General features: G+C 42.1%; 2 protein-coding genes across 2 annotated transcripts; one reads left to right on the top strand and one right to left on the bottom strand.

Annotated features, from left to right (window-relative positions):
* Positions 1-517: 517 nt before the first annotated feature.
* srd5a1 (steroid-5-alpha-reductase, alpha polypeptide 1 (3-oxo-5 alpha-steroid delta 4-dehydrogenase alpha 1)) lies at positions 518-10,007 on the bottom strand. The gene is made up of 5 exons (XM_083773588.1): positions 9,555-10,007; positions 8,267-8,433; positions 6,577-6,678; positions 1,823-1,973; positions 518-1,170 (listed from the first exon to the last, which is right to left on the bottom strand). The coding sequence occupies exons 1-5, from the start codon at positions 9,863-9,865 to the stop codon at positions 1,104-1,106; spliced, it is 798 nt and encodes a 265-aa protein (XP_083629714.1). The 5' UTR covers positions 9,866-10,007; the 3' UTR covers positions 518-1,103.
* Positions 10,008-11,586: 1,579 nt separating this feature from the next.
* On the top strand, positions 11,587-25,439 carry nsun2 (NOP2/Sun RNA methyltransferase 2). The gene is made up of 19 exons (XM_083789197.1): positions 11,587-11,868; positions 12,265-12,422; positions 13,327-13,431; positions 13,556-13,661; positions 15,811-15,882; positions 16,078-16,162; positions 17,001-17,196; positions 19,135-19,209; positions 19,724-19,854; positions 20,144-20,217; positions 20,324-20,454; positions 20,879-20,975; positions 21,211-21,407; positions 21,517-21,609; positions 21,709-21,844; positions 23,532-23,612; positions 24,132-24,270; positions 24,572-24,611; positions 24,715-25,439. The coding sequence occupies exons 1-19, from the start codon at positions 11,785-11,787 to the stop codon at positions 25,037-25,039; spliced, it is 2,325 nt and encodes a 774-aa protein (XP_083645323.1). The 5' UTR covers positions 11,587-11,784; the 3' UTR covers positions 25,040-25,439.
* Positions 25,440-27,341: the final 1,902 nt, after the last annotated feature.

Genomic DNA, 27,341 nt, shown 5'->3' with positions numbered 1-27,341 from the left:
AGGTTGTGGCTATCATTGGAAAATATCCCCCATAGGGAGAAAGAAATGAAAGGGTTGCCAGGTCCATTGTGTGCATATCTACTGTAGCATGCAAGCCCTGCCTTGCGCTTTGTCAGCCTTACTCTCAACCATGGCTTTATTCATGTTATTATCACCCCCTGATACACTGTCTGAATGGAACCCCATCACCCCTGTCACCCTTCTCTTCACCCTGCACACTGTACTCTCTAAACTGATTATTACAGTATATTGTTATATACTGATGAGATATAACAAAATGAAATGCACGTACGCGCACGTACGCGCACACACACACACACACACACACACACACACACACACACCTCATTTCAGGCATGGATGAGTTATTGAGAGCCAATGCTTGATCTCCATTTGATTTCCCCTTTCTGCTGTCCCTGCACACAGCAGTACTTCTCTGTGCTGTCTTACAATGCCCCCCCCCCCCCCCACCCCCTTCTCTCTACCCCTCCCTCCCTCAGTACTAGATGTCTAGGTAGGTAAAACCTCTGTTATTCATTCCATGACTATGGACTTTAAAATGGATGAAGGCTTCGTGCAGCCAAAGAGGATGAAAATTGCCGCAGCTGTCAGAACGAGATGACTCCAGAGGACTGATGGAAACCTCACCGGACTGTTCTGTATTCAAGTCACATATTCCTCTCTAGAGAATATGCAAATCACCAGAGCCTGTTAAAAAGCTGGGAACCCTTTATTGCCGGTGGAGCTCCATATAAAAGCGAAGTATTACGTGTGGGTGGTCGTTATCATATTTCCCTCCGTCTGCACCGAGAACGGTTACATTCATTCTGAGGATAAGGAGGTCCAGTATGAAAAGAATAATCAAAGAAATGTACAGTACATAATACAAATCTCCATTATATAGCATTCAACAGTTGCTTGCTCACAGTTCAGATGAAATCCTTTCATGAGGTATTAGCCCTGTTTTGACAATCTGATGCGGATACATAAAAGCTGCTTCTGTATTAGAAGAGGGTTTGTTCTAACATCCAGTTCATGTCAACAAACCCTTCACTGCCAAACCCAGGAACATTTCTATAGCTGCCAGGACACGTTGTGGTTCTTCAGAAGAGAAATGGTATCAAAGCTTTCCTCGATTTCGGGTAGTCCTCAAACTTTGCATGGTACCACCTAGACAGAGAGGGAAAAGCGAGACAGTTGAGAGGGAGAGACGAACAGAGAAACAACTTTTGTTGTGTGTTGTACAAAAAGCATGTCGTGAAATGTTGAGACCACGTGTGAAATAGTGAACATGTCACATTGTGACACTTTGTGGATTTAGCAGATCTGCTATTTATGAAAGCTTTGAATTACTTAGATGTACAGTCTCACAACAAGTTTGTAGATCTTTAGGGTAGATGGAAAAAGGAGTGGGCCAAGTATAGAGTCCTTAGAGACCACGGTCAACTAAGACTAGGGAGGGCTTTAAGTGATTAAATAGCTAAATTGTGATATTATCAAACATAAATAGGGCCTACGTAACATATCAGCCAGCCTACATTGCCCAAAAGGAAATGCATGTATTTAATTCAGTCTAACCAGAAGCAGGGATAAAACATTTCCCGCCACCGGTGATTAAAAAAAAATGAACGAGTGAGGGTGGAGCCGTGGGGGGTTTGGTATCAAAAGCAGAGGCATGGTCGGTCCACCACCAAATTGAACCCTGTGTGTGTGTGTGTGTGTGTGTGTGTGTGTGTGTGTGTGTGTGTGTGTGTGTGTGTGTGTGTGTGTGTGTGTGTGTGTGTGTGTGTGTGTGTGTGAATTTGTATTTCATTATTCTTACTTGTGATGGGCCACAGCTCTGCTGGACAGAACCACAGCGGTGAAGATGGAGAAGGACGCACTGTGGACAGAGTAGCCGGCCAGAGCAAAGCCCGCCCACTCTGCTATCTCTCCAAAGAAGTTGGCTCCAGACACATACTCAAACACACCGCCTACAGGTGGAATGCGCAAGAGATTAGATCAGGTATGCCAATCATTTCTGTGTTACGTCAGGAAATAATTGTTTCGGCATTTCATTGTGCGAAGAGAATAAATGGCAGACTTTCATCGTCTGGGATTGGGGTCTACCGATTCACTGCTTACTTACAACTTTATTGTGCTATAAAGCTGTAAGTAAGCAGCAAATCAGTAGACCCCAAACCAGCTGTCGACAAAGTGCAAGTGGTGAAAGACAGCGTTTAAAATGCGTTAACATGTCTACGGTAGCTTCCTCTCACTGACCATAGATGGCTGGTGAACATTCCCGATTTGAAAACAGGCCATGTGCACAGTAGCTGCCCTAGCCTCTGTGAAAATGTCAGATTCTTGGCCGAGAAGATTCCAGACATGCCTGGAAGTTCATTTGGAGTAAACTCAGCTAAAAGCTTCCTCCACAGCCTGGCCTGCTATTTCCACAAGGCCTCGAGGCAGACAGTATCAACAGGCTCATTACAAGCTCACTGGAGGCTCAAGTTGCTAATGTCATAGTGACAGTCTGAGCAACTCTTTCTGAGAACCTTTCATTGAGGACGTGTAGATAGGTTTCGTACTAGTAAAATATTCAAAAAGATCGGAATAGCGTTTCGGTGGTTTACTGTACTTGTTTGCTTGTATTGTAAATTGAAGTTAAATAAACGTGTTCTGACATGTGTTCTTCAGGCTGCTGTCTGACCTGATTAGTGTCAACTGCACTCAACTTGCTCTTATTCACTCAGGATTGTCACAATCATGACACTTTAGTTGACGGTTAATTTTCATACAAATAATTGCAAATAATGTTTTAATTGTGTTTTTGGCATTGAACATTGGAACAAATAAAAATCACATTTCTGCATGCCTTTTAGGCTTTGAAAAGAAAACAATTACAAAGCTTAAATTCAACTCCTCTGATCTTCTTTCTCATAAATTCGGCACAAACGTGGGTAAAATTCTACTAATAATACTGACACCAAAATGTGGAATGCCCTACCAACTCACTTCAAAAGAGTGGCTCAAAGGACAGTCCTGAGGTTAAAGGGTGCAGAGCAGAGTCTTGACTTGATGCCCTACAACAGCCATTAAACATCTCGATTCCCTATCCACACTCAAAAACTGACCTGTCCTAGCCTGGGCACCATTTCATTTCGGGTATATGATCCGGTCGGGAGCGGATGATATCGTTACGTCATGTTGTAGTATTGTTTTGTAGTCGACAGGCAGGATCAATCAAACGGAACTTCCTTTTCCCTCAAACCGATTTTACTCAATAAAAGCTGCAGGCTACGAGAGGGCCTGAGCACCAGTGCGAAGCACTATTGAAATCCAAGGAATTACTTTTCGCAAACATTAATCGTGTTTTTGAGGACCAAAACATAAACCCATCAGTAGGTCATTCATCGTACTTTAATGAACTCAAACTCGCTCAGCATGTATAAAAGACCTTAGCGTGTTAGTTTTTGGAAAACGGCGTAACCGTGGCGAATCGTCAAACTCGTCAAATCGTCAAACAAACCATATTTCACCACCAAACAGGAAGTGAAATCTGAAATTGGCCAATCTACGAGGTCAAGTTTTTCCTTTGTATAATGCTAATGCTAATTGCCATACAGACATGTGTATATGGTGTCATTGGAATCAGATCAGAGTTCAATTCTGTTCCTTCCTATTCCAATCCAAATTCCTATATTTCACCATAACGTTTGACCTTCTTTTGTAGCCACTTGTGAGTCTCCTCATTGGACTTGGTTTAAAGTCCTTGTCCTTCATTGGTGTTACTTGGCTCTGCCCCTCTTCTGATTGGTCAATATTTGCCTCTAACGTGGACAGAGAATGTGAGAGCCCGGTCATCTCTGGAATTCAATTCTATCCCCTACCAGCACTTGTTTGAGAATCAAAAAACACACTCCCTCAGCGAGCACCTCGGAGGGAGCCCCATGGGAGTGGCACCCTGTTCCCTGACCCCACCCTTATTTTTTCTGTAATTGTATGTCTATGTATAATGGAAACAAAACCCCCAGTGTTTTTTTTGTGTTTTGCTTTTAGCATAACATTGTTGACTGTAGCCTACTGCCGTGCTATTAACAAACATCTTAATAAAGTATTCAATGAATGAAGCAATCAAAACATTATTGTCACAGGTTTACAGGTGTAAAAAAGTGTGTGAAATTATTTGTCGTACAAGCTCATTTATCAAGAAAGTGAAAAAGAATAGAGATATAAAGAAAAAGGGAAAACAGGTAAGATATGTCACAAATTCCAAAAATGAGTAGAGTAACATACATAATAATAATTAAAAAAAAAACTATAGTAATAAAAATATCAACAGATACAGAAACATAGTCCCTTGTGCGTACAGTATAGTCTCACATGCAGGTGAGACATTGTTTAGCAGCATACTGTATATCAGACATGTCAGTGTCTACGTAGCCTCGATACCCAGGCTTTCATTTCGTCTAGTGTCTACGTAAAGTGGCAGTGCCAGTGTAGCAGCAGCAGTATATACACAGAAAAGGTTATTCTGTGTTGTCAGGACAGCCTGGCAACAGGCGGGGTCAGCACTTGTTCAACAGTCTGTTGGTAGCCAGTTGGAAACTGTTCAGAAATCTGCCGGTATGACTTTGGATACATCGGTATCGCTTGCCTGGCCGTGTGAACAGATTGTGGCCAGGGTGGGGAGTGTCCTTGATGATTCTCTTAGCTTTGGCTGCACACTGCTTTTCGTATATTCCCTGGAGGGCAAGAGGCTTAACAACAATGTGCCGGGCCCTCCACAACACCCTCTGTAGGGCTTTCTTGTTGACGGCAGCACAGTTCCCATACCAGGCGCTGAATTTCTTCAGGCGAGGGAGGCGACAGTGCAGGAGTTGCTGCTCCTTTTTTACCACGTGCGTGGTCTGTGTGTTCCATTTTAGTTTCTCTGCGATGTGTGTCTGTGCATCAAGGAACTTGAAGTCACATTCCCTCTCCACTGCAACACCATCGATGAATATAAGGGCACAGGGCAGACATGACAAATAACTTAAATATACAAATCCCGGGAGATAATATAAAAATATAATTTTACCTTCAAAAGTATTTCAAAAATAGTATGAAATAGCTTATCTATATGCCCTAATGCCCAAATTTCTCAAAATAGGGACACCAGGTTTAAAGTTATTAAAATACTATAGACAACATGGACATAATTATGTAAATATAAATAAATAATCAAATAATTGTGATCAGGGGATTATGTAATATTGTAATCGTGACATCGTCTGTAATTTGCTCACTCATCCATGCCTGCCAGTAGCAAACATGCGTGCAAATGGTGATGTGAGTCACTTTAACACCAGCCAAATCCTTCCACATATCAGAGTCAACGCAGCAAGATCATTTGTTATCATTCACTCGTGTTACGTGTATGTATCCACAGTGGGTCGACCAACCGGTATTATAATGTCATTACATGAGACTGTGGTTAGATCATTGATCTAATTTGACTGCATGTACAGGTCGGTGGTCAACCCAACGATTTCCCATTTGAATTGGAAAACCGAGACCTGGGGTGTGGAGCTCAGCCTGGCCCAGATCTTGTGAAACAACAAATAGGAAACAAGAGTCCAGGCAATGGACAGATAATTAAATATTTGACATTACGCAACAAGTTTGCATTCATGGGTTCTGTTCTCTTCATGTAGACATTTCTGACTGCCTAATTAGGTTTGGCATGGTAAGAATAAGCAATGTTTATTAGATTACAGCTACACTAACATGTGATTTGCAGAGTCAATACAAAAAAGGCTCCTGGGGGTGCAAACCCTGCCCCAAAATCGAATAATAATAATAATAATTTTTACTATTTTTGAAATAGTTTGAATTTTGCCTATGATATACCCAAAAAGTAATTTGAGGGAGTCTGTGGGTTTTATAAATAGTAATAAAAAAAACAAAAAAGGTTAAACAAGAGCTTGTGACTAAATAATAACTACATTGGATCAGATATCTGAACGATATCTCCAATAGGCATAATAAGCCATTCAGATAATTAACTGAAATTCCTTCAGAGGCACTGAAAGGCTACAGCCAATGCAATGCATTGCACAGTTACCGGAGCTTGGAAATCAGTTATTTTTGGCGAGCGACAGTGCCACGTGACGAAGCATAAATTAGGCTTCAGAGATCCCCGCTGTGGTAAAAGAAACCTTCCATGATGCTGACGTTTCCATTTCACAGACTGGCTGTCTTACCTCATGTGGTGGACAGTAACTAAGTACATTTACATGAGTACTGTACTTAGGTACATTTTTGTTTTTGTTTAGTTTTTTGCAAGCACATGACCCTCATTCCGCTACATTTCAAATAGAAATATTGTATTTTTGACTCCACTTCAATTTCTTAAGAAGGGGACTCTTGGGACGTGAACTTACAAAAAGATATTATGAATGAACCAGCTCTATTTCAAATATAGAGCTGGTTAATTCATAATAGCCGTAGATCTGCTATTTAGACTATGAAACTATAGTTGGGAATGTTTGGAAAATGTATGGAAAATATTAGGAATTGTTTTGTAAATGTTCTAAATGTATAAACGCTTACCTCTGGGAACCTTATAACCGGTCTCCCCAGGCTTCCTCAGGTTTCTCAGGATGTGGTCAGAATAGACGTTCACCAGCCAACCAAATAGCCACAGTCCACATCCTGAAAACCAAGCAAACAAAAAGTTGATTATTAGAGCACTTTACTGACCTGAAGGATGTTGTCATTTAATATTTTAAAGCAAGCAACGCTACTTTTTTAGAGCCAGACAAATGCTGGATCTGGTCTGATGCCATGTCTGCATGAGAACGTTTAATTTATAAAACATAACTAACCATAACATGTAGATTATCTTTGTGTAAGCACATAGTTAGTTAGTTAGTTAGTTAGTTAGTTAGTTACTTTATTGACACAAATGTATAAAACATTGGGTACTCTTTCAAAGGTACAATACATTAAAATATACAATACACAACACAAAATCCCTTTATACAACAGGAGCTTTCTATTGCTCCACACGTGACAGGCAGGCATGTAGCATACGCAAAGTCTCTCTGTTAGTGCCCACAAAGAGAGAGCTCAAATCAATATACCCTCATGTCCATATTTCACTCTGATATCTTGTGTGAGGGGTCACACCAGTATGTGCTGTTCGTTTTGTATACCAAAACATACATGTTGTCATGGCGATGAATGGTGGACACAAGGGAGCTGGGGTTAGGTTGTGCCCGTGACATCATCATCATACCCGGAAGTCATGTGGGAATGCTTACTGAGTGTCAAAAACTACCTTCTGGCCTTGACAGCCCATACATGCAAACAGAAAATCTGATTGCATTGATTAAACAATGTTAAACAACATTAAACTCACTTTGCCACTCGATTTGCCACTAAATGGTAAATGGTGCATTTATATAGCGCCTTTATCCAAGGCGGTTTATATAGTGCATTACATTCACACACACGTTCATACACCGATTGCAGCAGAAGCCATGCAAGGTACTAACCAGCACATCGGGATAAATAGAGGGTATGCGCGTGACATCATCATCAAACCCGGAAGTTATGCAGGAATGCCTACTGAGTGTCAAAAAACTACTTTCTGGCCATGATAGCCCATGCATCCAAACAGAAAAGTCTTATCTGATTGCATTAAACAACGTTAAACAATGTTAAACTCACTTTGCATGTTGCTTTTCCACTCGATTTGCCACTTGATGTGCCATTCACTTTAAGCATGCGCATACCCTCTATTTGGGGTTCAGTGTCTTGCCCAAGGACACTTCGACACCGACGACCTGCTCTACCTCGATCCTGAGCCACAGTCGCCCACTCACTATATGCACTGCACTACAATTATTTGAATACTTTAGTTACTTTGTAGATTGATTATTATAAAACATACATTAACGACTTCAGCCCTGTATACATTTCAGCTATTTAAAAATAGCCGATCTACAAGCTCACAATGCATCGCAATGCGACACATTGTGAACTTGTAGATCTGCTATTTACAAAAGATTTCTATACAGTACATTTTGCACATTTGAAACCTTGTGAAATGTGACATTCTGCATAATGACTAGGGTACTTTCTAATTGTGGTACTTGCATTTTGATACCAATAGTAGCCTACTTTTGTATTTTTACTCAAGTAAATTTAAATTTGAATTCCAGACTTTCACTTGTGACAGAGTATTTCTACATTGCAAGTATACTTAAGTAAAAAGTACATTTTTTCCACCACTGACCTCCAATGAAGCAGGGGTGTGTAACCCAGTCCGCCGGGTACGTAGCATAGTGGCTCAGGTATCTGACCTGCATGTAGCCATTGTAGACGCAGAACACGAAGGCCAGGACGAAGGATACAACGGGTGTCGCTTTACCTCCTCTGATTAAAAATGGATAGATGAGGGACCTGGGGTAAGACGAGATACAATGACACAGTGAAATCAATAGGTTTTCAATGTAATGAGTCCCGGGATGCAGGTATGGTCTTTTAGATGAGTCCCAGGGACATTTTATGAGTCCCACTTCAACAACGTTAGGAGTCATATTTTTTACAAATTGCAGCATTTAACTCCCATTCATTTTATATGGTTATAATGTGGTTATATTCATGTAGAAAACATAAGAAGAAATGATTAGGTATTATAACTAAAGCTAGCAAAAATAAACTAGCATCCCGTGGATGCAGAGGTCGTTGTTTTATTGCGTCCCTTAACTAACTCAACTTTGAGGCTTAATCAGGAGTTGTAGTAGCCATGGGGTTATCTAGGCGGTGGACATTGCTCATGTCTTCATGTCTTTATGCATCTACATTGTCTTGTTCTGTGTTATGTCAAATGTGTGTATATGTGTTCTGCATACTTGGCTGCTGGGTCGCAAGACAAATTTCAGTGTGAACTGACAATAAAGTACTATATCATATCATATCATATAAACTGTGTTTTGGGATGCAAAATGCACCCTATTTTAATCTCTGATGACATAAGATAAACCTTTGTCGATCCCCACAGGGAAGTTCATGTTTTATAGCAGTAGCAGCAGCAGCAGTATAAAGCAAGAGATCAGGTTAGAATCAGAGTCAAGACACAAACGTGTTGTTTTTAATATTAATAGATTCAAATTGTATATAATGTAAGAAGCGAGGTTCGCCTAGGGTTTCTTACGTCACCGGCACAACTATCTGTCATCTTTCCTAAGAACTAGTATAATATGAATAATATTGGATATGTATAGATCCTGTTGTGTAAATCAAAAAAAGATAAATGACAAATAAAATACAATAATGAGCTTTTACTTCATTTATTTTAACAGAATAGCAACGGCAGCATGTTTCAGTTATGATAGCTGACAACCTTTTGAATCATGACAATATCATGGATATGTTAAAGCCTATTAACATTTTATTTTGGTAGGTTTACCGGGGCATATAGTGACATTTTAATCACAATAGATTGTTGAGTGTTACAAATAGTCGCTCATCCGGAACTTCAATAAGGGTGACATTATATGACATGTGTAAAAATCACCTACCTATGAATGTAGTGGCAGAAATACATGGCTAGCAATATCTGGTTGGGCATCTGTGAGGTCTTTGCAGGAGTTGCCCACAGAAGCAGACACAGGGGCACCGAGATGGCAGGCAGCTCCTGCACAAACCAGGCGAACTTGACATTGACTGGAAATCCATATCTGCTAGTCGCATATCGGCCATAAGGGACGTTCTCGAAAAGCAGGGTAAAAAATGTGCAAAGTGCCATGAACATCAATAAGTAAGCCATGCAGTCCAGAACATGCAACTCCTCTTCATCCGAAGAGAACAACATGGAGAGGAGCTCGTCCATCTCACTCAGCTTGATACCAGAATTGCAGTAAAAAAGATAAATGAAATACAAAATACAGAAATAGAAATACAAACAAAAATATGCAAACTGGAGAATACTGGTATAGTATGTGAAGAATGAATGATGTCAATGTAACAGCATGTGAACAGCTCCTACATAACAGCCAGTGTTGCCAGATCTTGCAAGAGAACTAAGCAATCATGTAACTGAACAAATAGGCAGGCAGTGGGACAATGGGACATCTGGGCACCTCTACCTCAATGTAAAATTGTCCATTATGTTAATTAAGTAAAGTATACATGATTATAACATGCAATACATATTAAAAAATTAAGGTTGTCTAATATTTCTACAATTGCTACAAATTTCTACAAAACCTGTATATCCAGTCATTTTGGGGCATAAATAAACAAGAATTATGTCTGATAATGATGTACCATCCATGTTCACATCATGCATACTTTAATATTACGCCTACTTTTTGTATATTTTTAAAATATTTTATTTTTGTAACATTTTGGTCAAATAGCAAAAAGAAAATTGAGGACTTAAAAGACCTAACCTATATGGGCTATTTTCAAAACAGTATTGAAAAGAAATAAAAAATGTGGAATATTTTTTAAACATTTTAACAACACAAATAAATAAATAAATAAATACAATTTTCAGATGGGGTTCCGCAGGCCAGCCAGTCTACGCCAATGTGGGTGTAACTCCTTGCAACAGCAACTGCAACTACTTAACTCCTTGCTTGCAACCATTATCCCCAAATGGCACTGTTCTGGAACAGGTCAGTCCAGAGACTCCAGACCAGAGTTCAGACCACTGCAATTTCTTGCTTTGTGTAACGCCTGGGATTCTAACTCGGAAAAGTCGTGTGAAACTCCAACATCTTAACCACTAGACCAAGGGACATCCCTCTGGACTGGGGGAGATATTATACTTTACACTCACCTCCCTTTTGACCTCCTCCCACGGGGAAACCCGATTCGGGTCACGGCACCAATGTAACGCCTGGGATTTGAACTCAGGCCTCCCGAGTGAAAGTCCAACATCTTAACCACTAGATCAAAGGGATATCCCACTAGTCACTAGACCAAAGATCAAATCCCTAGTGGTTAAGATGTTGTACTTTCACGCAGGAGGCCCGAGTTCGAATCCGGGTCGTTACATTTGCAAGTTGTGACTAGTTGGCTGCATTGGTTGATTGTTGTTAAATGTATTATTAGTATTATTACTACTAGGTGTGGAATAGGCTTTAATTTGGGGTCCTTGTCCTTGGCTCCTTGACATAAAAATGTTTGAGAGACACAGCCACTGAGCCACTGGTTTAAACATTTAGAAATTGGAAGCAAGCCCAAATAAGCATTTTACAGAAAAACGTGCCCAAAGTCGCGTATGATAAGAGGACATGGCAACAGAACACTGCCCAGTCCTCTGCAGTCTACATAAACCAATCAAGTGCTCTGGGAGGAGGGGCATCGGTACTATAAACCAATCGTATGTTACCGTATTTGCATTCCATATTACTCAACAGTCACCTGATGCTAAAACAAACAAACAATACACGAATGTCTCCTCACATGTGTAGTATGTATACATATTGTAATAGTCTCCTGCAAGTATAAGAGAAACAGCCCGTTATAGAGAACTGCGGGTGGAACTGCATTTTATAATAAATGTCAGGCAGATTTGGGGGCTGCCAAAAAGGGGTCCTGGCTCACATGCTTGCGCAGACTTGATGCGCGATAAATGTTAGCACGTTGTATTGAAAAATATACATCTGGAGAAAGAGGGCAAGACTATATTCCATTCCAATCCACACACACTCCGCCGACTTTATCAGCGGCCACCGTGCGATAAGCGTTGCTTAGTTTCCAGCTAGTTGTCGGTGGTCTGCAGACAGTGCACTTCTAAAGATGGGGAAGAGAAGCAGGCAGAGACAGAAGAACCACAACCTGAACCAGCTTGGTGGTCGCAAAGATGACAGAGACAACAATGCTGTGAGTTCAACAACAGACTACAATACATCTACCTACCTATATTTGACCAGTGTTGTTGGATGGACACTACCTTACCCTTGGAGCAAGACACGAGAAAGCGGTTTAGATGAATATTATGAGGCCATTCTTAATTCTATAAAGGCTAGACACTAGCTTAGCTTTGTGGGTAGCTTCACTGCTTTTATGGTTTCTAAAACTTTTGATTTTATTTCAAGGACTCCCAAAGTCCCATATGAATTAAAGTCTGAGAGTGTACTGTACAATTGTGCAATGTGATTGTGATGTCCATATCAAATAAATAAACATAGTTCATCATCCCCCCTTGGCCTTCAGTCTGTTGTTTATATTCCGAATAACTTCTCCTCCATAATGGTTTGTCTCCATGGTCCCATGCAGGGCTGGGGGGCAGGCTATGCCGACATCATCAAAGAGAACAAGCTGTTTGAGAGGTACTACAAGGAGCTGGGTCTGGTCCCAGAGGGAGAGTTTGAGCAGTTTATGGACGCCATGAGGGAACCTCTGCCAGCCACCATCCGCATCACTGGATACAAGAGGTGATAGCCATGTTGCCGTGGTCCGCTTATTATGAGCCCCTTTGGGCCTCCTTTTCTCTAAAGTTGCTTGTTAATATTGATGGTTGCGTTTTGTTGGTTAAACAGTGGTTCTCAAATATTGTCATGTCAAGGACAGCCAAAATAATAGTAAATGTATTTGTCCCTAACAGTTAACCCCCATCTGAAAATGTTTTGTGCCAGGGAGGGAGTCCCGTACCAGATTTATATTGTTGTATTCCACATTTTATTTATTAAAATGTATTTCCTATGCACAGCTTTGTGTGTTTCTAGCACAGAACATGCTCAGGTGATTAGCTGAGCACAGAATGTCATGTACAGAGTGATGATGTATGATAAGAGCACCCCTCACTTCACACAAGTGTGATTTAAAAAATAAATATCAGATCTACAATGGACGGATCGATGGATGACTGTATACAGTATATAGTCATGCTCATGTGCCCTAGTAGCTTATTTTGGGCTTGATTTCCTAGATGTGGTTCCTTATTTCTCTCACAAGCTGGCAACACTGGTGATTCTGTTTATGAGTGGCCGTTAGAGCTGGGATCGATTGAGGGTTGCGTCTACACTAAAACCCTGACATTTAATACTGCCGCAATCTGGCAGTCAGGTTAGATAAAAATCTCTGTGGAGTCGGGAGCAGTGGGGGGGTGGTGAAGCGGGCAGCTGGGCACATGGGTTGGTGAACCAATAGGAAGTCCCCAGCTGTCTCAGACCGGAGATGGTCCGCCCCTCTATGCCCAGAAAACCATAGGTCTCTTTCAGGCTAGTAGTTCTCTAGATCAGCCATCTGTGAATATTTAATTGACAAATCCATTCGTAAGAGCAGACGTTGCAGCCTGCAATGCTCTTAATCAATCAACTCTCTACCGCTTTGTTCCAGCCATGCCAAAGAAATCCTCCACACTCTGAAGGAGAAGTACTTTAAGGAGATCCAGGAAGTTGAGATTGACGGCCAGAAGATAGAAGCTCCACAGCCTCTGAGCTGGTATGTGTAACCACTTGAACCATCTTCGCTGTTTGTCATGCGATGAAGTAACAGACTGAATTTAAATGCCTAGTACAATCTGTTGCTCGTGTATGTGTGTGTGTGTGTGTGCGTGTGTGAGCAGGTATCCAGACGAGCTTGCTTGGCACACCAACATGAGCCGTAAGATCCTCAGGAAGTCTCCCCTGCTGGAGAAGTTCCACCAGTTCCTGGTCAGCGAGACAGAGTCGGTGAGTCACCAGACATGTGAGCCTGTTGTGACACGTTGTGAGCTTGTAGATCTGCAATTCCCTGCTGAGAAAAATCTTGGGCGACTGAGAGCAAGTGAATGTGGAGTGCTCTCTTCTATTTAACACATAACTAAGCAGCGTTCCATGTCGCTAGGCAACCCTCGGCTCTGTGTATTTGTCTGGACCAAGATGGTCGCTGCATAGACTGCTGTAATAGCTGCAATCTTTCACAGTTTTTCTTGGAATTGAGACTCAGATTGATGTGATTGATCAGAACACAGATGTTAAGGGCTCAATACTAAATAGGCGCTACCTCGTGGTTACAATATTAAAGGAGAATTCCATACTAAAAGGCTTTCTTACCTTTCTTTGTAGTTGTTACGTCCCCACCAAAGAGGTCCAGGTGTTATTTTGTGCAAAAGCTCCTTATTGGCTGTTTCCCCTACCATAAGCCCTAAATGAATTGCATTGAATTGAATGGGAATTGAATGGGGCTATGGGGTGTTGTGCTAATTCGCTTATTTCCATCGCTCAAAATTATAATTTCTTTGTATATATCCTCTCTTCATAATGTAAATAATATCCCAAGCGGCACACTTTACTACTTCTTTCGATGGAAATAAGCGAACTAGCATAACACCCCATAGCCCCATTCAATTCCCATTCAATGCAATGCAATTCATTGAGGGCTTATGGTAGGGAAAATAGCCAATAAGGAGTTTTTGCACAAAAAAACACATGGACCTCTTTGGTGGGGACGTAACAACTACAAAGAAAGGTAAGAAAGATAAGAAAGCATTCTAGCATGGAATTCTCCTTTAACGCTTCTGTTCTGAACGACTTTTAAAGCTTCGTTAAACAGATTAGTTATATAGGCGATTTTGCCTCCTAATTGTTTTGGGAAGTGAAGGTTTTCAAAATAAAATAATCATGCATCCAGGCGGCAGAAAAGGGACTAGTGCCGAAGTCTTTGGTGGCAGTCAAAGTGTTGTGAGTTGCACTTGAGCAAGGCTATAACCTTTATGCGTTGTTGACCGGAGTCCCACAGGGGTCTGTAATATGCCGCCACCTATTTTCTTTCCTCTCCATCTCAAATCTCTTTGCCAAAAATAGCTGCTCTACAAGTTTGTAGATTTGCTATTTTGCTCCAGTGTCTTTCCCCCAGAATAGGTGCACTAGGGTTCATGTGGTTAAAATACCAGCAACTTAAGTAGAACTGCTGTGAATGGAGAAAAAGTTTAAAACCGGTGTTGGTGGTATTTGCTATCACCCAGGTTTAAATGTCTAGAATTGAATGACAGTGGAGCACAACATTGCTGAGGAAATGCACATGTTGCAAATCTTCCCTGTATAAATGACTGTTAATAGACAATGTTAGTGGAAGTTAGGTTTGCACGATATTGAAGAAATATTGCAACACTTTGGCTAAACATTGCTGCAATTGTCAAATGAACTGCAATATGCAGTATTCACTCTGTCAAACAAAATTCTCTAATGCTGATTCTTAATATGCTCAGTGGGTCATTAAAAATAGTCTTAAGTTAATATTTATTTGAGGCCTTAAAATGGGTCAAATTAAATATTCTTTTGCAGCGATTTATTCCCAATATGGTGATCTATTATCAATATGACCATACTGTATGTGCAAATTAGTTTTGCCAAGGGATAAACTAAAAGATAGTCTCCTGGCTCTGCAGGAGTCTACCCATCCAGAAGAGGATCTGTTTGTACAGTTGGGGAATAATGAAAGGCATGTGTTTCAAGAGCGGTTTGTGTAATTCCAGTATCCCAAGTTCTGCTAGCTTCATTCTTGACAATATTGTATCTTTCACTTCATGTTAAGTTTTGCTTCTCTTTTAAGTTTGACCTTGAAGTGAATTCTAAGCGGCATTAAGATGTCTTAAGGCTTAACTTTGACCTCCTGATACCTGCTAACAAAACGTTGAAATGTCCAACATGCAACTTGGATTTGTGGGCTAGAGATTCTGCACAGCCTTTCGAACACTATAAGGAAGCTATCTTCAGTGTTCCTCCTATTAAAAATGCAGTTATTGTTGTCCTGTGTTCTATTTGTGTGCTGTAATATTGTGCAGCCCCAGTGAGAGTCGAAGTAAGCATATGATGTACTTGTCTGTCTTCCTCCTACCAGGGAAACATCAGTCGACAAGAAGCTGTCAGCATGATCCCTCCACTTCTGCTGAAGATAGAGCCTCACCATAAGGTAAACAAAAAAACAACCACACACAAGCTATTAAATATTCTATATTCCTTGAGGATTGTTAAGATCCCAGAGTTATTTGTTTTTAATAAAGTGTGTTTGTGTGTGTGTGTGTGTGTGTGTGTGTGTGTGTGTGTGTGTGTGTGTGTGTGTGTGTGTGTGTTTTCAATAGAGACACTAATTGTGTTTGTTCTGTAGATTCTGGACCTGTGCGCTGCCCCAGGCTCTAAGACAGCCCAGCTGATCGAGATGCTGCATTCTGACATGGACGTGCCATTCCCAGGTGAGGAACGCAAATACACAAATTAAAGTTTTACACTTTTAACACGTTTATGTATCGAGCTCTGAGCCATTTCCGGTTGCCAAAGCAAACTGCCGTAGCCGTCGTTGCTTAAAGTCCCTATTATTACAGCCTACTACTGCATTAAGGTTTGGCATTGTAACTTATCAAACTTGTCTTTATATAGAAAGGCATTTATTTTTGTTCACAGGTGTTGTGAATGTGCATGTTAACACACTACTACGCTACTAGGAGAAATAACATGCTGGAAAATGTCATGAGTCCCAAATAGGCCCCCCATCAACCAAGACAGACAAATTATATTATTAAGCAATGAAACACACATTTAATTTCACTATTAATTTCACGTTATAATATTCACATACAGTATCTCATCTTAAATGTGTCATCTGTAAGACTGCAGATGGACAGAGTGTGTTCCTGGGATCGAGAGAGGTCGATAACAAAGATTTTCTCCTGATTTGCCTCGCTAAAGAAAGCCATTTTAGTACAAACCTCTTGGAAATATTGTGAAAAAAGTCATAACACAATATCAAATTCACATAAGGTTGTTGCTCAAAAAAGAAATACAAATGAGGCAGAATATCACAGTCTCTTGTGAATGTAAGAGACATCACTTCTTAGCAGAAGATATCAACAACGTACTGCGTTATATTTTTACAAAACAGTGGGCACATCACAAGGATAAAACAACAAGCTGGTTCTGTAGCTGATTGTTACATCTGCTAATCAATCATCTCCATATCCGCTTCCTCTCATGGACAGACGGCCATCTGTTTATGGTTTGTTTTCCTCTTCTCCCCCCCGCCCTGCGCTCCAGAGGGCTTTGTGATCGCCAACGACGTGGACAACAAGCGCTGCTACCTGCTGGTCCACCAGGCCAAGCGTCTGAACAGCCCGTGCATTATGGTGGTCAACCACGACGCGTCCTGCATCCCCACGCTGCAGATCATAGACGCCAACGGCGAGAAGGACGTGCTCTTCTACGACCGCATCCTCTGCGACGTTCCCTGCAGGTCAGCAGAGGTGTCATATAACATAACCTGTGGGCCCGGTCTCCTCTAGGTGCTTATAGACACTGCATGTAATGTAAGGTAGAGCCTTGAATCTCCCCGGCGGAGAGGTGGAGGGAGACGAAACAAGCTTTTGTTTTGCTAACGTTCCGTTTGAAGAAGGCAGGCCATAAGAAGGGCATGTGAGATTCAATCTCTCTTCTGTAGGATTGGTTGGAGAGTGATGACAGACCATCTCAAAGCAAAGGCAAAATACATAGTCTCCCTTTACTCCCATTGTATGTGCAGTTTAGTGTTCTGTGGCCGTGGCATAAACTGCATTGGTTTTTGCCAATGCAGACTGCATTATGACTGGCTTTTGCACCGCTGGAGCCCAGTGCTCCTGCCAAGGACAACACAGGAGGAGAGAGGCAGAATGGTGAGACGGAGGGAGGGGAGGGGAGATAATGATCAGTTAACTAAAAGCCACAAATTCAGACGGCTTGTGCTTTTACCCTCCATGGACCTCTGGTGGTTTGGTGCAGTGATTCCAAACCTTTCATCCTGGGAGGACCCCTTCTTTTCTTACGTCTAACAGACGCTGGGATCGTGTGTGTGTGTGTGTGTGTGTGTGTGTGTGTGTGTGTGTGTGTGTGTGTACACGTTTAACAAAATCCCAATATTCTTCGTCGTATGATAGTGACAATACTATAGCTGATCTACAAGTTCACAGCATGTCAGGAGGAGGATGCAAGACACAGTGAGCCTGTAGATCTGCTATTTTGTCTTTTTCTTTCAGTTTGATAATGTTTTTGCAATGTTCACATGCAATGACATGGCAAAAAAATAGGGAGACCAGATTGAAAGTGGTTAAATTGAACAATGGTATTACTGTGCTTCAACATTATGTCACATGTGGGAGTTGGCTATGTTAAAGTTACAGGATAATATGAGAAGTTGGACTGATGATCACAGTGGCTGCGGTTACATGAGGGCTTTTTCATTCAGAATGAAAACTTCAGAATGAATTAATTCAGAAGTAAGTTTTTTGCTGCGTGTTTGGGAAATGGTCATTCCGAATGAGTGTTTACATGGACAATACATTTAAATCCCATTATTTCATTCCACATCAGGTTTGGGGCTGGGAAGGCTTCTGATTGGATAGGGGGCAGGGTGGATATGTTTACGTCCAGTGGTGGAAAGTAAATAAGTACATTTACTTTAGTACTCTACTAAAGTAAAAATTTGAGGTATTTCTACTTTACTTGAGTATTTCCAATTTCCAATACTTTTACTTCTACTCCACTACATTTCAGGTAAAACAAAATAATAATAATAAAAAAACACTTTTATGCCATATTACTTCATATTTGATGTATCCTGTAGCCTATGAGAGGTTGCTCTCAGAGATGTGAAATTAAACATGTCTAGTTTCTTATAATTAATCGCAAAACAAGAGCATAATATAGCCATACCAATTACAGCCATACCAATTACATGGAAACAAGCATGTGTTTACATGAGTCCACAATTGTTTCAATAGGATTTAAAAATGGAATAAACCATCAGATCTAAGTTTAAATCAGATTGGCCATTTTCATTCCGATTTAAGTTTTTGTAGGTGTTTACATGACAAACTTTTAATAGGATTTAACTTTTATTCTGAATGAAAAGGGGATTTAACTGTCCATGTAAACGTAGCCAGTGACAGGCAGAGACGGTGGATGAATGCAAGGACTTGTTTAGAAAAAGGCAGGGAAATTAAATAAAGGGGTGATGTCTCTCATGGCATCTTTACTGGTGTGTGCAATATCATTCAAATGTATGACTACCTCAAAACAGGCCCTTAAGGTGCGTTCAGACTTGGACGGTTAGAGTGGCGCGATTACATACAAAGTTACTCAATCAGGCCAACGCTGGGTCTATGCTTGATCTAGTGCTGTCTGCTCTGTGCTCCCACAGTGGAGATGGAACCATGAGGAAAAACATTGACGTGTGGAAGAAGTGGACCACCAGTAACAGCCTGCACCTCCACGGGTTGGTAGACCATGCAGTGCACCTGTCTTTGTGTCTCTGCAATATGCATGAATATAGTTGCTGTCACACAGTCGGAAACCCTTTAAACTTTGTATTTAGTTTTTGGTCAATTAATGAATGCCCTATGTTGTGCAAGAGTCTCATATAAATGTTTAGTGTGTCATACGAATTACCTATTTATTTTTTTAAAGAAAATTATAAAGTGTATTTAGCCAATGAGAAGTATATAATTAATAAATTATAATAAATCTGATCCATTGGAATACGTTTTCTTGTATTCCAGAAAAGTAACATGTTTTGACTTTGTAGGTTTCCACCCGACAGCAAGTATACCTGTGCACCCCCATGAGAAACGTACTAAATGTGTTCTGTGTGATGGGCCTAAAACGGGCTCGGCAACGGGGGAAATCCGTCCCGCCAATTAAAAAACAACTGGCAGCAACACAAAGCTTAAATCGCACAAATTGCTCTCTTTTTATTTTTAAACGACTTTGTTTGTGTGCGTGCGCTGCAGGCTACAGCTGCGTATCGCGGTGCGCGGCGTGGAACAGCTGGCTGTGGGTGGGCGCTTGGTTTACTCCACCTGTTCGCTGAACCCCGTCGAGGACGAGGCCATCATAGCAGCACTTCTGGAGAAGAGCGAGGGTAACGTTACTACGTACACACAACGCTACCTGCATTCTAACTACATGAAACCAAGAACTCAAATGATCTGTTAACCCATTTAGGCCTGATGTCGAAAATTTATAAAATTTCTTCTAAATGTTGACAGTTTTCTGTCAGGATTTGCGCCACATTTTCACGATTTTCTTTTCAAAAATAGCAGACCTACAAGCTCGTAGCGCGCCACTCGGTGGCGCGCTACGAGCTTGTAGGTCTGCTATTTTTCAATAGCTAAATTCGTATTTTCTTTGGGTACCCCGCACACCTGCAGGAACGCTGGAACTGGCCGACGCCTCCGCCGATCTCCCAGGGCTGAAATGGATGCCGGGGGTCACGTCCTGGAAGGTTAGCTGAATGCTTGTCCCTTCTGTATGCTGTTTAGAATCCTTCCCATTCAGAGGGCCTGCAGCTACTAAGTTGTGTGTTTTTTTGTCCTTCTCGTAACCCACAGCTGATGACCAAGGAGGGCCAGTGGTACAATGACTGGTCCGACGTTCCCACCAACCGTCACACGCAGATCCGTCCGACCATGTTTCCTCCGAAAGACGCAGAGAAACTAGCTGCCATGCACCTGGAGAGATGGTACGTCTGAAAATACACGTGTTGACATGCATGCACACACACACGCACACACCTGGACCCTGCATGCTTTGAACCGATGCCCAGTCCATTACCATTGTCTTAATTTTAACTGGGTGCACCTGTGCACACAAACCCTATCTGCATTGGATAGAAATAGATGCATGCATCGAAACACCTGTGACACACAATGAGCCCCCGTTTAAAGGGAGGATGATGTCATTCCACACTGCAATGTCTGCCTAGCCGAGGTGCTCCATGTGCAACGTTCAATGTTGGCCTGCAGAGGGAGCTGTGGCCTCACGGTTTTCAAAGTCACATTTTGTCGTTTATGTTCACACACAGTAGGGCTCACCATAAAACCCCAGTGTTTGATTTTGTAGCTGCATTTGAGTTCTAATTTGTGTTTTTTTATTTATTCCATCAGTATGAGGATTCTGCCTCATCACCAGAACACTGGAGGCTTCTTCGTAGCCGTACTGGTGAAGAAGGCTCCCATGCCTTGGAACAAAAGAGTTCCTAAGGTAACACACACACACACACCTGTGGAATAGTACTGTTGATGAGCCTCTAGGCGCTTCCTGTCTCAGCCTGTCTGGAGAGAGAGAAATGGAGCACAGCTCCCTCATGGGAACATGACTATTGATCCAACAGCACCAAGCATCGCTCACCTGTTCAGATTTAGTAACTGCAGCTGGGACCACTGCTCTCACCTCTCTCCTCCCTGTTTTCTCTCTCTCTCTCGTGTCTCGTCTCCAGCTGAGGAAGCACCTCTCCTCTGCCTCAGTGGCCCAGACGGGGGACTCTCCCGCGGGCACCACTCCCACAGACGCGTCCCCCTCTGAGGCCACTCCAGAGGACGTGGAAGGAGGGGCGGAGGAGGAGGAGGAGGAGGAGACCACCCCCAAAGGAGATAAGGCCCAGGAGGAGGCCCCTAAGCGAGATGGAGTGTGTGGGTGAGTGGAGTTGGATGTCAGGGTAAACAGAGTTAAAAGTGTGTGTGTGTGTGTGTGTGTGTGTGTGTGTGTGTGTGTGTGTCTGACCTCTGTGAACTTTGTGTTCCAGGCCTCCTCCACAGAAGAAGATGAAATTGTTTGGTTTCAAAGAAGACCCCTTTGTGTTCCTGACTGAAGATGATCCTGTCTTCACAACGATACAGTAAGCTTTAGAAAGAGAGACGGAGAAATAAATGATAGTTTTCAGCATTGCGGGCGTGGGTTAATCGTTGTTTGTGTGTGTTTTGCTTGTGTATTCTAGGTCATTCTATGACCTCTCTCCAGACTTCCCCAAACAGTGCGTTCTGACCAGAACCCACGAGGGCAAAAAGAGAAACCTGTACATGGTCTCAAAGGAGCTCCGCAATGTCATGCTCAACAATTCCGAGCGCATGAAGGTAAGCATTTGTCTGTTGCTTTGTCTGTGGCTGGTGAGTTGTGTGTTGTTGTGAATGCGTGCATTCATAAGGGTGTGTTTGCGCCATTAACCCATTCTGACCTGAGATCAGATTCTAAAAATGTCTTCTACGTCAGTCGCTCTTCGATTTTTCAAAAATAGCAGACCTACAAGCTGGCGCGCTATGGCTGGCCAGGGGGAGGCAGTTTAGAGACCACGATTACGGCATGGTGTTTGTGAGGGTACCTAATGGGCTTTAATGTCCTGCATTGTGCCGAGCGCCGCAGAATGGATAAACCCTACTGATATTGGTTTGTCACTCCATGACTCTCTCTCTCTCTCTCTCTCCTATTGCCACATGAACCCTAGTGTTCCTATCCTGGGCATGCCATAATAGGTAAACATTCAGCGTACATTCTGCGAAAATGGCACAGAATATACTGTAAATCGTCTACTTTCAGAAATTTGGTGTAGAGAGGGGAAAAGGAGTTTAACCCATTCTGGGTGGGAACCCCTTTTGGTGTTATGTTATGCTTTAGCTATTGAAAAACAGCAGATCTACAAGCTCATGGCGTGCCACAGAGTGGCGCGCTACGAGCTTGTAGGTCTGCTATTTTTTTTTATCGAAGAACGACTGACATAAACAGCTTTTTCAGAATCTGATCTCAGGCCTAAATGGGTTAAAGGCTTCAGCATACGACAAAACATTTGTGGCTTTAGCAGGGCTTGCCGAACCAAACAAGGTTCTTGGAGGACAAAACTATAATATATGTTTTTTAATATACTTGCTATGGCTCAGCTCTGAGTTGTGAACATTACACCCACCCACTCTATAGTCTGCATAGCACCCGAGCCACTGAACAAATTGTGTACAGTGCTGGAATGGCGGTCGTACCACCTGGGTCTCTGTTGTTTATTTTCATCAACCTCCAACGTGCTTTGACATAATTCTTAGAGTTACTGGCGACAGACTTCTCTCTCCCCTTGAATTGCCATCTGGTTGTGTTTGTAGTCACTCAGAAAGGGATTATCCCTCCCTGTCAACCATTCAAGTGTCCATGGTAACGTTACATTGCTGACGGGTTGTGTGGAAATAAAACAATATAACAGGTACTGGCGCAGGTAGAAAATGTTGGAGGTGCATGAACTGCTCCATCGAATGTTGGCAAGGCACTGTCGGGAGTTCTTGTGACAACATTTTGTCTATTTTGACCTGAGGCCAAAAAAAGGCACACAAGGCACAGTTCTTCAAATAACTAGAAAGCGTTTGCTGTTAACCCTATCCTTCATATACAATATATATGACGACAAAATGCTGATGGTAATAGATGCTACTAATAATATGGAGCTAATAGATGCAAATAATTCTGGCCATGCCATTTGCTTCAAACTGCTCTGGTATTAAAGGTTGGGTGTAGTTTTAACAGGGATTTTTGTCTAGTGGGTGAGGGGTTTTGTCCGTTTCTGCATTTCCTGTCCTCTGCTTTCCTTGGTTTGATAAGAGACCTTGAATTTCAATATTCATATCAGCCATCGGAGACATTTAATCGACATCATATTGGTGGGCCTTCTCTAAAGTTACTCCCACCTGATGTTTGCCGTTCACAACTGCTGCAACAACAACGGTGTCCTTGGTTTACCTGTTTGAAGTTGCTTGATTCATTTAATTTTGTGTGTCTGTTGCTAAGGTGATCAATACAGGCGTGAAGGTGTTGTCTCGTAATAGTGACGGAGAGGAGTTTGGCTGTGCCTTCAGATTGGCTCAGGAGGTAATGACACACACTTGCGGACACACACATTTAGGACATTCCCTATTTTACCTTTATATTTGATTGTTATCCACTCTGTTAGTACGAGAACTCACTGATATGCCGTGTTAATAATTTTACACTTGGTTCTACAAGCGCACGTGTCAGGAGTTTGTAGATCTGCTCTTTTCAGCCGAGCGCAACCAAACATAAAATCACTTGTCTTTTAGTTCTACTGGATCTTTTCTCCACTAGTCCCTCCCTGACATTTTAGTCTTATTTGCTGACGAAATTGTCAGTAAATTCAGTCATATTTTCAGACATCATAGCTTAGTAGTTGTTATTTTTATTTTTATTATTTTTATTTTCATCAATCAAAAAAGGTAGTCGACAAACCTTTTCCTTTTTTAGTCGACAAAATGAACTGAACACTGCTATGGTGCTGCTACTGACTGTATTATGCATGTGACAGAAGTGAGGTACTGTAGGCCCATACATTAGACACTTGTCATAGTTGTCACCCTGTCTGTGTCTCTGCAGGGCATCTACACACTGAACCCGTACATTCGCTCCAGGGTGATCACGGTGTCCGTGGAGGACATAAAAGTGCTGCTGACCCAGGAGAACCCCTTCCTCACTAAACTGCAGCAGGATTCTCATGCTCAGGCCAAGAAGATTGGTACACACCACCATTATTAACCCATTTTGACCCGAGATCAGATTCTAAAAATGTCTTCGTCATCCTGACAGTTTTCTGAAAAAGCTGTGTTTCTATATTGGTCGTTCTTCGATTTTTCAAAAATAGCAGACCTACAAACACTTGCAAAATCTGTCTTGAGAGAGATGACAAAAAAACGTTCCTAGCCAGAGAGATTGTTGCCTACCGATACATCTCAGGAAATATCCATTCCCCCCAGAAACTTGCTCCTGGTATTGTCCCAGTCGGGTGTCTAGTATTTACCAGTTCTGTGTTTCCACAGGTATGGGCAGCATCGTGTTGAGGTACCAGCCAAACCCAGAGTAAGTATATCGTAACTATTGTAGCGTTTGTTAAGAATAATATCTGATTCTGCAGCCGACGTTCAGTGTTAATTACTCATGGCCTTATGTCTTTGTGTGTCAGTAACGTCGAGGAGCCCCAGTGTGCCATAGAGCTGTGCGGCTGGCGGGGCAAGACGTCCATCCGTGCCTTCGTGCCTCGCAACGAGAGGTTCCACTACCTCCGCATGCTGGGCGTGGAGGTCTTCAGAGACAAGCAGGGACAGGGAGACAAGCAGGGACAGGGCCGGAGGGACGGAGGAGAGGAGGGGGACAAGGAGGAGCAGAAGGAAGGCGAGACTACGGAACGAGGAGGCACGGAACAACGGGCCGAGGCCTCGGAGAAGGACCTTCCAGACGTGGGTTCTGCAGAACCGAAGGCCAACGGGGGGAACCCAGGGACTAGTTAGTGGTAAGAGGCTTTCAAAGGAGCGGGACAAGACGGCTGTAAATGCTGGAGCTGTGTTGAATGGGCAACACCAAACCATTATGAGAGAGAGAGAGAGATGTGCAAGTGAGTCTGTGCTTTCCACTGCCGGTAAAAGACGGAACACCCTCCTCAAACGAGCACATGGATCATTCCATGCTAGTTTTGGAGGACGCGAAATTATAGTTAAGTGGCTTCTTGTTTTTATTTTCTACTGGTGTTTTTTGATTTTTAATTTAAACCGGATTATTACGCAGTCAAAATGGCCAAACAATGTTCTGTTTGTATCATTCACGGTTGAAGAGGTTTCTATTAGCTACCATCTCATTTTCTATACCTGTCTGTAATCCAGTACGGAAGCTTGATTAAAAAGTGTTGCATACTTTTAACGGTCTCACTTGTCAGGTCATTTAAGTCTTCCTGAAGGGGCATTTCAGTAGGAAGATACTCTTAATTCCTATTGGAAAATGCTAAAAGTGTTATGTAGGTTTTCCACTATCGTTATAATAAGAAGTCGTTAAACATACTGACTATAGATCAGTGTTCTACAAACGCATACTTTATTAGTGAAAGTGAAATGGTTATTGTCAAATCGAAATGTATAACGAGTTTTCTGCAAGCTTCATATGATCTACAGTTACATTAAATAACAATCAGTGACAAACGCAAACGAATGTACAATGATGATACAGTACTGTGATATTAACCCGTTAAAACCCGGAAAGCATGTGTCATTTCAGATATTAACTATACAGTATGAATAGAACATTGGTTGGCTATTCAAAATTTTTAGAAAAATCATGAAAATTGAACTCTAAATGCATACTTTTTGGAGTCCTTGACAAAGCTTTTCAGAAAACTGTTAGGGTTTAGACATTTGTAATCGGCCTCAGGTCTTAACTCACCCAGTCCCATGGCGCCATCTGGTGGTTGGGTTCTCGTTGCCATAATGCAATGTCAATGAGTGGTACCCTTAACTTGGAAGCCGTGTTGACCGGAAACCTCTGAGTCAGGAAGTAATATCTGCTATTTAGCATGTCCAGCGATTGTCAATTAATCCACCCAAAACGTACTTTTGGTAAGCGAAATACTATCGTTTGGTTACATCAGGCGCAAACCAAGCTTGCATTTTGGTATAAAAAGTGATTCCAAGATATATTCGTCCCATAGCAAGCATAAGCCAGCAGAATTTAAATTTTCGGGTTTGTACAGGCTCTTTTCACGGGATCCAAATGGTACTGTTATGAGGGGAAACTGGACACAGCTGAGCACCGTAATCAATTGATATTAAATCAGGCGTGATAAGGCATCGTTGGCAACGGGGTATATACGGAAAAAGGCGTCGTCGGTAGTTAAGGTGTTTTGGCCTTGAGGTGGTTATAAGGATACCTCCTGGGCGCCTCTCCTCCTCAGGGAGGTTTTCAAGAGAAAAGACTGAGGACCAGGTGGAGGATTATGTCTCTACGCTGGCCAGGGAATGACTGGTCATGCCCTATACGGCCTATAGTCCGGCAGCCGACGGGCTTCTTTTGTTTAAAGTGGGAAATTTGTCTTTTTTTTTTGTTGATTGGCTTAAAATGTCTGTATACATACATTCATGAATCCACTTGCTGTTGGCATTGAGCAATTGTTTTAATAATGGTTTATATGTGACCATCCTGAAGTTATGTGGGTGAAAATGTACAGACATGGGCTGCAAGGCTCCGTACGTGATCAGCAGCAGCCTTATGGCCTGGCTGTGGAAACCGAACTCAAGTCTGTTGGTTGAGCCTGACAAAGCAGCATGGACAGATTGTGGGTGTCTTTGATGGTCCGCTTGGCCTTGGCCGTTCACCGTTTGGGCATTGTCCTGGAGGGAGGGAAGCTCAAAGCCTCACCTCCCACAATGCACTGGCAGCACTGTGGCACTCTTATCTGTGGTCGAGGATGTGGGTGGGCCTTCATGCTGGGATTCAGAAGACCATGTTTCTCGTGCCAAAAAAAGGTTAAAGCCTTTTTTCTAATGGCCAAGATTTCCAAAAAATATGAAATGGAGAGTTTTAGTGACAATTTACTAGTCCATTTGAGCAAATGTAATGGGATCATTACGGTTCACTGGTGCCTTGTGTAAAATACATTATCTTTTCAAAATGTTATGTCTTGGTTTATTGCCCAATTGTCCTACAGAGCAAAGTCTAAATTATTTTCTCTTGAGAAAATAGTTAATGGAAAGCCCTCCTTACCTTTGAGGCCAAGTCTTGAAATAATAATTAAACACTTAGTTAAAATACTAATTATAATCACCG

This window comes from Protomyctophum parallelum (assembly GCF_964188405.1).
Source record: "Protomyctophum parallelum genome assembly, chromosome: 1".
NCBI lineage: Eukaryota > Metazoa > Chordata > Actinopteri > Myctophiformes > Myctophidae > Protomyctophum > Protomyctophum parallelum.
Note: the sequence above shows the minus strand (reverse complement) of the source record. Positions and strands in the feature narration are given on the sequence as shown.